The sequence below is a fragment of the Gobio gobio genome (assembly GCF_949357685.1).
Source record: "Gobio gobio genome assembly, chromosome: 6".
In the NCBI taxonomy this organism is placed as follows: domain Eukaryota; kingdom Metazoa; phylum Chordata; class Actinopteri; order Cypriniformes; family Gobionidae; genus Gobio; species Gobio gobio.
In genome coordinates, this window is record NC_137102.1 from 9,156,117 (window position 1) to 9,170,259 (window position 14,143).

Sequence of the window (14,143 nt, forward strand, 5' to 3'; positions counted from 1 at the left end):
AAATCTGATGGCTCTGAAAGGCCTCCATTGGCTCAATGGCACGTTGCACTCTCAAGACCCTTAAAAGGTACTAAAGACGTCGTTACAAAGTCCATCTCACTACAGGGGTTCTAAAATAACTTTATGAATAGGCGACAATAGTTTTTGTGCGCAAAAAAACCCTAAATAACGACTTACATAGTGATGACGATTTCAAAACACGGCCTCATGAAGCTTCGAAGCGTTATGAATCAGTGAGTCGAATCAGCGGTTTGAATCGCCAAATTTCAGCAGTTTGGCGGTTTGACACGCGATCCGAATCATCATTCGGCTCACTGATTCATAACGCTTCGAAGCTTCATGAGGCCGTGTTTTGAAATCGTCATCACTATATAAGTCGTTATTTAGGGTTTTTTTGCGCACAAAAACTATTGTCGCCGATTCATAAAGTTATTGTAGAACCACTGTAGTGAGATGGACTTTGTAACGACGTCTTTAGTACCTTTTATGGGTCTTGAGAGTGTAAAGTGCCATTGAGCCAATGGAGGCCTTTCAGAGCCATCAGATTTCAACTAAAATATCTTAATTTCTGTTCCGAAGATGAACGGAGGTCTGACGGGTGTCGAACGACATGAGGGTGAGTAATTAATGACAGAATTTTCATTTTTGGGAGAACTAACCCTTTAATCTTAGTTAAATGTAAATTTCAGCAAAATAATGACACATTATTAAAATCAAAAGTTGTAACTGTATTATTTACTGGACCTGAGCTAACACTAACAGTTGCTTTTTAACTAACATTATCAAAATAATAACTTTAAAAATGTAGCTATTTGTTAATGTTAATGCATTAACTAGTGAGACCTTATTGTAAAGTGTTACTGTTCTTTATAATTCTTTAGCACTTTAATCTGTTATAAATATTTGTTTACTTTAAACATTTTTGTGTATTGCTTTATTGTATTTAAATGAAAGTTTTTAAACCTGTTATAGTATGACAACACTTTTTTTGCAACAAATTTCAATATTGTGATAATACCGTATACCGCGATAAAAGCTTCAGCAATTAACCACAACATGAAAATTTGATACCGGCACATGCCTAGAGGACAGTTAATTAGTGGTGCTTGCGTAGCAAGGCATCACTATTACTATCTAGCCCCAGAACGGTTTTTAGTGATGCCTTCTACTATTACTATCTAGCCCCAGAACGGTTTTTAGTGATGCCTTGCGCAGCAAGGCATCACCATCACTCTCAAACATACTTATTAGTGGTGCTTGCCAAGCAAGGCATCAATATTGTTATTCTCCATACTTAAAATTATTATTGGGGCTTGCGTAGCAAGCCATAAATATTTAATATCTCACCCCAGATCGGTTTATTATTATTCTTACTTCTGGACACTTTTTCGGCGCGCTTCTCCTCCCACATTTTTTGTCACAGACCCATGAATGAGGCGTCAAATCGACCGGCCTATACGGGAATGGTGTGCTATATCTTTTCTAAGAGGTCGGGGGTGCGATGTTCGCCCCAGGGGCGAAAAAGTAGCCCAAAAATCCCATTGACTTAACATTGCGACGAATTTTGACCCCTCGTAGCTCCGAGCGAGGATTTCGTAGAAACTCGTGACTTACCACATTTGAAGAGGCTGACAGGCCCAGTAAGATGACACATCGCAATGGGGTATAAGTTGTACCCCTGGGGTGCAGGAGCTGCCCAAAATTTTACCCCATTCATTGTCTATGGGGAGGATGTCCCGTTAAGCTCGTGTATCTCTTACTATGGGAAATTGCATAGGGATTTTGTATTGAACACAGCTCTGGCTCACAGTGTCTCAGAGACAAGGGGGTGGGCTCAATTTACTCAGAGAGCCAATCACTATCTCAGGATGATTGTCAACATATGAAGCCACGCCCTAGCAACCACTTAGAGCTCACTAGCAACTGATCCCATAGACTTCCATTGAAAGAGATCAAAGTGATATCTTTGGATAGAAGTGTCATAGAAACACGAGGGTGGGTTTGTTTGACTCGGGGCATCAACAGCCAATCACAAGTCACCTTCAACACTTCCTAGCCACGCCCTAGCAACCATTATCAAGCAGCCTAGCAACCGTTAACCAAGACCGATATCTCTGCCTCAGAACATCATAGAGGCATGGGGGTTGGTTTATATAATTCATACTGACAAGCAGCCTTTGACATATTGTCATTGGATGCTGCCAAGCCACTCCATAGCAACCAAAAAGAGTACCCTAGCAACCGTTTACCAAGACCTATATCTCTGCCTCAGAACATCATAGAGACATGGGGGTTGGTTTATATCATTCATACAGACAAGCAGTATCATCATTGGATGCTGCCAAGCCCCTCCATAGCAACCAAACAGAGTACCCTAGCAACCGTTTACCAAGACCTATATCTCTGCCTCAGAACATCATAGAGGCATGGGGGTTGGTTTATATCATTCATACAGACAAGCAGTATCATCATTGGATGCTGCCAAGCCCCTCCATAGCAACCAAACAGAGTACCCTAGCAACCGTTTACCAAGACCTATATCTCTGCCTCAGAACATCATAGAGACATGGGGGTTGGTTTATATCATTCATACAGACAAGCAGTATCATCATTGGATGCTGCCAAGCCCCCCTAGCAACCAAACAGAGTACCCTAGCAACCGTATACCAAGACCTATATCTCTGCTTCGGAACATCGTAGAGACATGGGGGTTGGTTTATATCATTCATACAGACAAGCAGTATCATCATTGGATGCTGCCAAGCCCCTCCATAGCAACCAAACAGAGTACCCTAGCAACCGTTTACAAGGACCTATATCTCTGCATCAGAACATCGTAGAGGCATGGGGGTTGGGTCTTTTGACTCAGACTGGCAAATAGTCTTTAAATGTCACCCCATAAATTGTATAGCCACTCCATAGCAACCATATAGAGTACCCTAGCAACCGTACAAACACATGAATAGGACATATCTCAGCTCCAAAACATCGTACAGACTTGGGGGTGGCCTCTTTTGTTTCGGGTGAGAATCCAGTACACACAACATAGCATCCGGGAGGATTTTTTTGCCACGGCAAGCACCACTCACATTTTCTTCAGGAAATGTACATTCTAGTTCTTCTTGTCATTCCAATTCAACTTCCTATGGTGTGTGGCCAATTTAAATTCACACTCATGAATGGAAAAGGTGCAAATTCCTCAATTCTGAAACTCAGCTGCACAGGGTATAAGCTAAGCTAGCAGTATGCTGCGCTAGGACCTAATTGTTCATGACACCAGTGGCCAGTTGCATAAACATAGCCACTATGTTAAGACTGTGTATTAGTCTGACCAACCAGCAGTTAGTCAAGGGGTTAAGGTCTTAACTTTTCAAATTCAAATTAGACCAATCTACTTTTTTTGTGTAACTGACATACACAAGTTCTGACCAGTCTTAAAGGACAAAAAAATGGATGACTAGCTTGTAAGACTATAGTCTAAGCAGTTTATGCAACCAGCCACGGATCTCATTGATCTATAAAGACTATTGTCTTCATATGGATCAACAAGAACACTGCTCATCCAGTCAGATCCATCCTATCCCACCACCTACACAGACACATACACGCAAACACACACATTGCCCAATCAAATAAGAACTTTCAGGAAAACATTGGTAAAAAAAAACAAAAAGTGATTTTCAGGTTTAGAGAGGGAAATAATACCAGTCAGAGATTGAATGGATCCAAACAGATGCTTGTCAGCTAAACAGAAAGTAAGGCAGCTAGTGGGTTGCACTTACTTCTCGGCAGAACTCAAATCAAAACTGGAGGCTCTCTCCAGTGGTGGAGGAGGAAGAGGAGGGGTGGTGGAAAGGTGGAGGTGGGTTAGGCGAGCATGTGGGTGTAGGGGAGAATCGAAAGGCTTTTTGCATACCTGCAAGAATTGGCATGAGCGCTCCTGCTGACAAGCCTCTGCTTTCACTAGAGCCTTATCTACATTTACCGAGGCCTTCTGGTAGACTTGACGTGCTCTGCTCACCGTGAGAGAGGACGACCACGAGCTCTTCTTCACGAGCTGTGAAGCGTCCACGCTCAGCGGGATGCTTGTGCACGTCGAGCACTTGCCCAAATCGTTGTTGCTGCGGGAGTTTTTAAGCGCCTGGTCATTGATGGTGTTGTAGGCCTCCAGGAAGTACTGTGATTGTGACTTATCCGGGTGACGGCCCATGGTCATGACGCCTGGCGGTCCATGGTGAAACAAGCAGGCCTCACGTTCCAAGTCATCCGAGCTCCAGTAGCCGGAAGGGGGCGTCCGGTTCTTGGGCTCGGCCGACTTGCAGCGCTCCCGGCTCTTGCTGCGCTTGCGGTGCCGAATAGCAGGGGGTTCTCCGTCGGGGCTGGCTTTGCCTCCGTTGATGCTGCCTTTGCCGTGGTGTGGGCCTTCTAGTGAGTGGGACTTGGTGAAGAGCTTCTGAACGGAGTGCACCAGGTGCCGGATTCGGCCAGGGCTGTCGCTCCGTTGCTCCAAGGCTGCGGCGGCACGCTTGTACTGTAGTGTGTGATAGCCATCCCGAGGCACTGGAAGTTGCCGGTCGAACTGATCCAACAGTGCAATGGGAAGACGCTGTTGGCCCTTGTTGACTGGAACCCCTCCCCCGGTGTAAGGAACAACAGCAGTCTCTTCCTTGAGCTCATGCTGAGAGTTGTAGTGTCGGCGGGGGAAGGTCCCATAAGGCACCACGCAGTCAGGCTGGTAGGGGCTTCTCTGGGAGTAGTAAGAATGGTCGACTGGGTGGGGGCTGTCGATCTGGCTGATGAGGTAGGGCTTGTGGTCCAAGTGGTGACCCATGGAGTCAAAAGAGGTGTCACAGGTCACCACGTGGTGGTGGCTGCGGCTGCTGGATAAGCCTTTCATCACAGAGATGGAATCATCCAGCGAGGGTCGGAGACATCCACACGCAGTACGGCTTCAAAGTGACCTGATGGTCTGCAGGGAATACATAGAAAGACATAAACGACCATGAGTACACTTTGGGGATTTTTATAATATACAACATTTAATATATATATAAAAAATTGCAGAGATGTGTAGAAAAAAAAAAGCAGGAAATTATATTATAGAGACGACCCCTGCAAACCCTCATGAATTTGTCAAGGTCAATGAGTAATCTTTAAAATATTACATCATTTTACATTTTTATGACAAGGCAAGGTTAGTTCAAATTATTAAAATAATTTTGTAATTATTGTATGAACTAATAAATTCAAGTAAAAAGTACTTTTTACCTTGGAAAAAACTTTTTTTTACCTTAAAATTAAAAAATTAAAAATATGTCACATTCACATGTATTTCAGGTGTAAGGAAATGGTGTTAAGTTGTTAAAACCATATAAAACCAACATCAATACAAAACGTGTTCTAAAGTATTTTTTTAAAAGATTGTTCCTTTTCTTTATATTTGATTCTCTTATTAGTCATTAACCTCGCTATCAGCAAAAAAACTGTTCAATAAATGGTCTTGTTCCCGTTTTATGCAAAGTGGAACCACAACCACTTTACATAAAACAATATGTACCTTAACCTAATCAAGCAGAGCTGATCTGATCAAATACCCTGTTAGTTCAATGAACATCTGTGCCTGACATTACCCAGCAACAGTCAGGCTTTCAAAATGTTTTTTGTCTGACAGTACTTGAAAGGATTATTCAAGGCTGAGAAGTCTTGACATACTTTTCTGTTCTTCTCAGAGGGAGGGGAAGAAAGCCTAAATTCAGATGATAGACAGACAAATGTAAAAAGTCACACTGAGAATCACAATGAAGTTGCCTTCCAGCATATTTAAGAGGAACTACAATTTTTTTTTTACTTTATATTTATTTATTTATAAAATTATAAAAACATTTTTTGTTTTGTTTTGAGCATGATATTGATGGTAAAACCAGAGAGAGCAGTTCAAGCGCAATGCGTTGACTAATGGTCAAAACAAACGACTTGAGTAGTCTGCACAGTCCCTAGCATAATTATTTTAATTAATTTCAATCCCCACTCAAAACTACTTTCAGCCGCTTTCCCTTCAGAATCCCTAAAGGAATAGTTCACCCAAAAATGAAAATTATCCCATGATTTACTCACCCTCAAGCCATTCTAGGTGTATATGTCATTCTTCTTTCAGACGAAAACAATCAGAGTTATATAAAAAAATGTCCTGGCTCTTTCAAGCATTATAATGGCAGTGAATGGCAGCCCCAAATTTGAAAACCCAAAAAAATTAATCCACACAGCTCTGGGGGGTTAATAAAGGCCTTCTAAAGCGAATCGATGGGTTTTTGAAAGAAAAATATCCATATTTAACACGTTAAAAAAGTAAAATATCTAGTTTCCGCTGGACTGCCTTCCGTATTTAACTTTAAATGCATCTACCACTGTTTAAATTGCACCAACTGACTAGATCTTAATTTGGTTATAATATTTAAGAATGTTACATTCCCTTAATACTCCTAGATAAATTAAAAATATTTTGAGAGTATTCATTCAGAGCTCAGGCTTTCATCAAGGCTCTTCTTGGAAAGCTCACACCCTGCAATTGCTTGCAATAAGTTCACCAAAATCAAAACTGATTATTCTATTTTTCGGTCAGGCTATCTAAATTAGCTGGGATAAACCCCTTCGTCAGGTATGCGATGTGGCTGAATCACTCATGCGAAACTTTGTCATTCCAATTTTGGTAAAAACTCAGGGCTTTTTTGTAAGGCACACAGCTAAATGTGGCTAATTGCAGATGGTGAGCATATCCTCATTCAGCCACACTAATTGCGTGACGTTGGATATGAAGAGGAACATTTGTTCCAAGAAGAGAGAGAGAGAGAGAGAGAGAGAGAGAGAGAGAGAGAGAGAGAGAGAGAGAGAGAGAGAGAGAGAGCAGCAGAGCAGAAGAGCAGAAGAGAGAGCGAGAGAGAGCCAACCCTGTTATTAGAGAGGTTATTATTGGGCCTTGTGACAGTCTAATGGGAGGGGGCTGTTGCAGCAAGGAGTGCAAAGCCACAGATCTCAAACACCTACATGCCACACACTTATATCACGCACACACACAAACAGGAAGAGAGGAGCTCATTTACACTAAATCTTTAGACAGCCAATTGCAAAGCCACCGATTCAAACAGCACCGGGGTTCACACTGGCAGTGTGAATGTCCGTCATGCCAGTGATCCTGTTCATAACATCAACCAGATCATTCACAGTCCATAGTATTTACATAACTCTTTCTAGATACAAAAAAAAAAGATTTTTTTTTTATCTAAAATGAACCGTAATGTTGTGATATATTTTACAATGTGAAATATTTCTATGTATTTATTCATTTTAATATCTTAAAATGTAATTTATGGAATTACTCCACTCTTAAGTGTCATGTGATCCTTTAGAAATCATTCTAATATGCTGATTTGTATATATATGATATGATATATATGAAGTGAATTGATAATGTCTTTACGTTTTACCATTGCTGATATGTCTATATCAGAATTTTGGTTGGAATGGTCAAAAACAAGGAGATTGCCAAAAAGGTGATATAGCCTACTATTCTGCTTACCCCAAAAGTATTTCCTGAAGGCCATCTGCTTTATATCTCAGAAACACTGTCTTTAGCACTCGGTTCTGACTCTGATGATAAGGATGCTCAGTAAAACACGTGTTTTAGTGTGATAGTAGAGCAGTGCCAAGTGTGTGCATGTATTAGCCTTGATGAGAAACAGCTCTCCAATTAGAAGTTATTATTAATCACCACAATTTCATATCAACTCTGAAAATAGTAACTACCGGTAATGTATTATATTTGCTGTAAATATTCACAGATAATAGGAAAGCACTTTGTGGACCATCCCATAATGTGTGACTTCATTCTACTGTACATATAAAAATGAAATATTAGTGCTACATGCATCTTAATAAAGCCATTCCCCTCAGTCATCTCTGGAGAGACACCAAATGAGAAAAACTTCCTGGAATTGCATTCCGTTTGCAAGGGAAATAGGTCATTGTGACAGGTGGAGTGTGGATTGGCCATGATGTGATTCCCTATAAAAGCTTTCTAATGGAGACTAACACCTGCCACCCACCTTCCCCTAATGCTAGTGAATTCCATTCATAAGACTGGGAAACCAGTGTTTTTCCAAGTGCAATGTAGTGAGTGTGTATATAGCACTCATTTATATTTATATTTATATTTATATATATATATATATATATATATATATATATATATACACTAGGGATGTCAATTTACACAAATACAAAATATCTATTGTCATTTTAATTGAAGCCGTAATACTGCAATATGCGTCTACAGCAGTGACTTAATAGCCAACAGCATGTCAAGGTTTGCAAATGCTGCTCAAAACACAATGTTCCTCACCAAATGAATGAGCAGGGTTTTAGTCTAAATAAAGGCTAATGAGGCCCGCAGGATGATATTTTGTGGCCCCCTACTTGACATCAAAGTTTAGTGTTAGTGCGGCCTGCGCGTTGTTCTGAAAAGCACTTTTTTGCGTGTGCCGCGCTTGCCACGCTTACTGCCTCATTTGTGTGTGTGTGTGTGTGTGTGTGTGAGAGAGAGAGAGAGAGAGAGTTGGCTTGCCCCTCCCTCATGCAGTATAATTGGTTGACACCGCGTGTTTGACAGGAACAGAATGTGAGGCTCGAAACGAATGTGGTCTAACAGCGCTCGTCAATGTCCAAATGATTGAGATGGCCAATCAAATCAAAGTAGGCGGGGTTTACATTGTCTTTTGGTCTTCAATCAGACGAGCACCTTCAATCTATCGCTTAATGCAGTTGTGGAGAGAGAATCTATTCTTCTTTCCGGTGAAATCACAAACCAAAATGCACACAAACGTGTCCATGCTCTTAGTATATACACTGTTAAAAAAAATCAGGTCTCCAATTGAAATTTTCTAGTGACCGATCACATCTAAATTTTTCAGTTGGCCAAATTGAATTTCTGTGAATTGATGCAATTTAATGAACAGAAATTCAATTTGGCCAACTAAAAAATTTAGATGTGATCAGTCACTAGAAAATTTTCAATTGGAGACCTTATTTTCTTTTACAGTGTACAAGCATTGATGAACAACTTTGATTAAAAAAAAAAAAAAAAAAAAAAACTATATGAGAGCGGATTAGAACCCGCAACCTTTGACACGGTTTACAAAAATTCTACCACCAAACCGCTAGGGAATTCAAATGTTAACTGCGGACCTGTGTATTTATTCACTCATGCGAAGAATCTCAGGACTAATAATATATTTGACGCAAATATTGTTTGCAAATAGTCCCAAAAATTTCCCAACAAGAATTAGACCTAGAATTTTGTTCACTATTCTATTGGACCTGGTTACGGCCTTGCTTTGAATTAGTCTATTATTTTAAATACAATTAAAATCATTCATCGTTTCATTATTACATAATGATTTAATTTCTATAGGCTATATTTAAAAAAATAGAGTAGGCAAGAGAAGCCTATTTTTAGAAGGAAAGTTCAAATTCAGAGGAACAGTTCATATTCAGAAGAAACATTCATGTTGAAGAACTGTTAATAATAAAGATTGAGAAGATTGTATCAGTTGTGCTCCTTTTTTGGAATACTTTAATACACTTTTTTAATCGAATACTTGATAATTGTGCCTGACCCAGAGTCTACCTCCAGCGGCCCCCAGGTAAATTGAGTTTGGGACCCCTGGGCTATAGGATTGTAAAATGAGTCGATGTGTTTGATCATTTATTAAATTACTTATATAACTCTTTTAATTTTCCGTGTTTTTACTGTGATATTTTCGCTATTACACATCTTCTGAATGAGTACAGAATCTCAGAGTATGGGGTCTCAGCAGAACAAATGTGGGCGTTTCTAAATTTGTGGGTGTTTTCAAACTGATGTGTGTTTATAAATCACACAATGAAAATGATCCCCTTCACCTAACCCCACCCCTAAACCCTACCCACACTGTGATGTCGGCAAATCAGGTAACGCAGTGAAAAATGCCCCTCTGTTTATGACCACGCCCACTGATCTGTTAACTCCTATTACTAACCTGCAAAGACCTATACTTGGAATCTCCTGATCAAAACACAGGCGAAGAAGACGCAAATAAACTGTTTTTTTTTTTTTAAAGGCTCTTTCTTTTGATATATTGCATGCTCAGATATTCATACAACAAAATATTTTATGGGCCATTACATTTTTGTGAAAATGATCAAAAACCCTGGTGGTGCCTGGCAACTTTTTTTTTTAAACGCTGGCAGGGAAAGAGTTAATACCGTAAATCCTCTAATATTGGCCTGTATTCCATAGCGGCCGGGTCTCCAACATTGGCCGGTCTCGCTGTCACCGAAGGTAAATAAAGGCCGGTCTCTAATAGCGGCCGGGGCTATTATTAGAACCAACGTTTTTCTGGGCAGGCCTCAACATTATGCTTGCTTGTGATAGTAACATGCAAGTACCACAGGGTACTGGTCATGTCAATCACCCAGACATCCCAAGCCTCCCGCATATTTTTAGCGGCTCCCTGATGCCCGCAAATTAGTAAAATTCTCCCGCAATCTAGAGCGAGCGAGCAAGAGCGCGCATGCGAGACACAAACTGTGCACGCGCGCACGGCAGAGAGGGAGAGAGAGCGAGAAACCTTACGTGTGTGTGCTAGTGTGCACCTAATGAAGCGCATGTAAGACGGAGAGCGTCCTGATTGGCTTGTTTCGGTAAGTCAACCAATCAATTGTCAGTGTGGGCGGGCTTTTATCTCTTCTCCCGAACCGAATTAATCAGTTCAGTGTATCTAGAAACTGGAGCGCATGGCAGAGGGAGAGTGCCCCAAAAAACGAAAGTATAAAGTATAAACATAATGACAATCTTGCACGCTCTACAGTTTGTAACTAACATGTTATGGTTGAGTTAAACAAGTTTCAGATATATTCACATATTTTTCAGGTCGGCTAGTTGCCGGCTACATGAAAACAACAAACTCCTTAGACCTGTTTAAAGTTGCAATGAAATATAAATAAAAGCAGTTTACATAAATAGTATAAGCAGCTTATGTAAATAGTAAAAGTGATCTACATAATTTTAGAAGAGATACCTCCCTGAAATGACTTTTTTCAGGTTGGGATGTCTGATCACCTCACTCTTGACTCGCACGTGAGACTTCAGTCACTGGGTCCGGTAGGCTAACGTTTACGGCGCGAGGATGAGAACAGACGCGCAGCGGAACATGAGGAGGACGAAGAGGAGCTGTACAATAATTAACTTGTTGTAGAGGCTGGCGCGAGTGATGAGGAGTTTACAGGGAGAGATGAAAAGGAGGAGGAAACTGAGGAGGACGAGGATTAAACAGAATTGGAGGATTTTTTTTTATAACTTCAAACCAAACGAGACAGGAATGGTTAAACTTTGGAGCGGTAAGGTGTCTGTTGCCTTTTGTTATGAATCAATAACCTAATTATCACCGTGTATGGTTAAGTGTTTACAATGCACTACCGGTAGCCTATGTTTGCTACGTTTTTGTTACCATATTTCTACGCTGGAATTTAGCCTGAATTACCGGTATTTGTTGTTAATGTTCTGTATGCATACCATAATGTTATGGTAACTGTACGTTTTCAATAAATGAACCTAGTATTTTATTGGTTGAAATAGACGCAAAATCTCATTTTTAGTCATTCTACTGGTAGTTTGATTTGCTCAAATAGAAATTGAGGCCTGCCTCTAATTCTGGCCTCCTTCCAATAAAGGCCTGGACCGCGATGCGCTTGAGTAAAATAAAGGCCCGGGCCTATATTAGAGGATTTACGGTAATCAAATATAATGACTAATACAACGTGTCACCAACATCGCCTCTGATGCGTGCTATTCAGAATGTGTAACTCCTGTTGTGGACGCGCTCTTCCAGCACCAGCACACTGAAACACCGCAACTAAACCCAAAGAATTCAAGATTTATTACAATTGTGTTCTCATTATAATGTTATGTAATATGACATATCCCAATCATAGTTATTATTAGTAGTGCATTGCTGTTCGAGCTGTGCGTGCCCTGAATCAACACCGGTAAACTGAAGCCCTTTGCAAGCAGGTTAACTCAAATGCATCCAATATGAGATTATATATACAAAGTAAACATAATATTACAAAATATATCTGCACAAAATTGAACTAAGTTTCATGCTATTCAGAATGTCTAACTCCTGCTGTGGAAGCGCTCTTTCCATAACATCCCACTAAAACATCAACTAAAGCCAATGAATTCACAGCATTTTATTACAATATTGTTCTCTTTATAATGAGTCTTGCATTGCTGTTTAAGCTGCATGCACTGAAGCTGAAGATGATCACCGGCATGCTAATTCTTATCTTCTGGATTATTGAAATTTTCATAATGAAAATGTGTTTGAAATGTTTTGAATTGAAATATTCACAGTTTAAATATACAACCATGTTGAATTTCAGCCTATATAAAGCCCTAAAAATACAATGCATTAACATGCAAGCACAATTAATGCAATGCATATTTTTTTTCATTTAGTGCAATTCAACAAGCATTTGTGTTTCAAACACATTTGCCATTCATTTTCTTCCATATACGTGTGCACAATGCTGTTCAAAAGTTTGGGGTCAGCAGGGCTTTTGAAAATGTTTTGATCATTAATGCCGTCTTGGTGAGCATGAAAGTCAATGCAAAGCATTAACAAATCTTACTGACCCCAAACTTTTGAACAGTATATTACACATATACACATACATACATTAAATCAAACAAACAAAAACAAGAAAATATGAAAGACAAAGATTCAGTAAAATTATTTTGAAAATAGATTGGCAATCTGTATTGTACCACAGTACTATATATTTAATATAGTATGGTTAAGCAATATATATTATCTTTTTTTGTGTCTGCATCACTCGTTTTGAAGGTGAAAATTAAAAGATTTAAAGATAACATATTAAGAAACATCTGTCTTCTATAAGCTTTTGAATGGAACTCATGCAGGAAAGTGTGTTGGGCCATATTTTTATGGGTGACAAAAACTATGTTTTATTACTGCAGTCTTGCATGGCAAAATGTCCATCTGTCTTTTTGTGCGTATTAATGAGAGAGGTTACAAGGCATGAGTAATTAGTCTCTGAGGGAAAAGGGTCACCACACAGTGGCTAAACAGATGGAACAAAAAAATAAATAAAAAAAATAAAAAAAATGTATATTAATATATATAGACACACACACTCAGAGATGCACGCACACACGCACATAAATATACACAGTATATATACACACATATATTATATACACACACACATGTATATTAGTGCTGTCAAATCGATTAAATCGCAATAAAATTGCATCCTAATGTTTGTTTACATAATATATGTGTGTGTCCTGTATAATTATTATGTACATAAATACACACATTATGACCACTGACAGTCTGCAGTGGTCAGTATCTATCAAAAGTGGTCCATGGAAGGAACCAGTGGTGAACCGGGTGACAGGGTCATGGGCGGCCAAGGCTCATTGATGCACGTGGGGAGCGATGGAACAGAAGTTGCTGAAGAAGTTAATGATGGTTCTGATAGAAAGGTGTCAGAATACACAGTGCATCACAGTTTGTTGTGTATGGGGCTGCATAGCTGCAGACCAGTCAGGGTGCCCATGCTGACCCCTGTCCACCGCCGAAAGCGCCAACAGTGGCACATGAGCATCAGAGCTGGACCACGGAGCAATGGAAGAAGGTGGTCTGGTCTGATGAATCACGTTTTCTTTTACATCACATGGGTGGCCGGGTGTGTGTACCTTGCTTCCCTGGGGAACACATGGCATCAGGATGTGGTACGGGAAGAAGGCAAGCCGGCGGAGGCAGTCTGATGCTTTGGGCAATGTTCTGCTGGGAAACCTTGGGTCCTGCCATCCATGTGGATGTAACTTTGAAACGTACCACCTACCTAACCATTGTTTCAGACCATGTACACCCTTTCATGGAGACGGTATTCCCTGGTGGCTGTGGTCTCTTTCAGCAGATAATGAGCCCTGCCACAAAGCAAATATGGTTCAGGAATGATCTGAGAAGCACAACAACGAGTTTGATGTGTTGACTTGGCCACCAAATTCCCCAGATCT

The 14,143-nt window shown here is 40.2% G+C and overlaps 1 protein-coding gene across 3 annotated transcripts in view; it reads right to left on the minus strand.

Annotated features, from left to right (window-relative positions):
- The window catches only part of dlgap1a (discs, large homolog-associated protein 1a), a gene marked incomplete at both ends in the record, with an annotated part of 69,039 nt that extends 64,142 nt beyond the window's left edge, over positions 1-4,897 (minus strand). For 2 of the 3 annotated variants that reach the window (XM_079818389.1, XM_079818388.1), the window contains one exon: positions 3,917-4,897. In XM_079818389.1, the coding sequence (XP_079674515.1) occupies positions 3,917-4,897 (981 nt within the window). The remainder of the gene's footprint in view (positions 1-3,916) is intronic. The other variant, XM_079818390.1, reaches the window with a different exon arrangement.
- Positions 4,898-14,143: the final 9,246 nt, after the last annotated feature.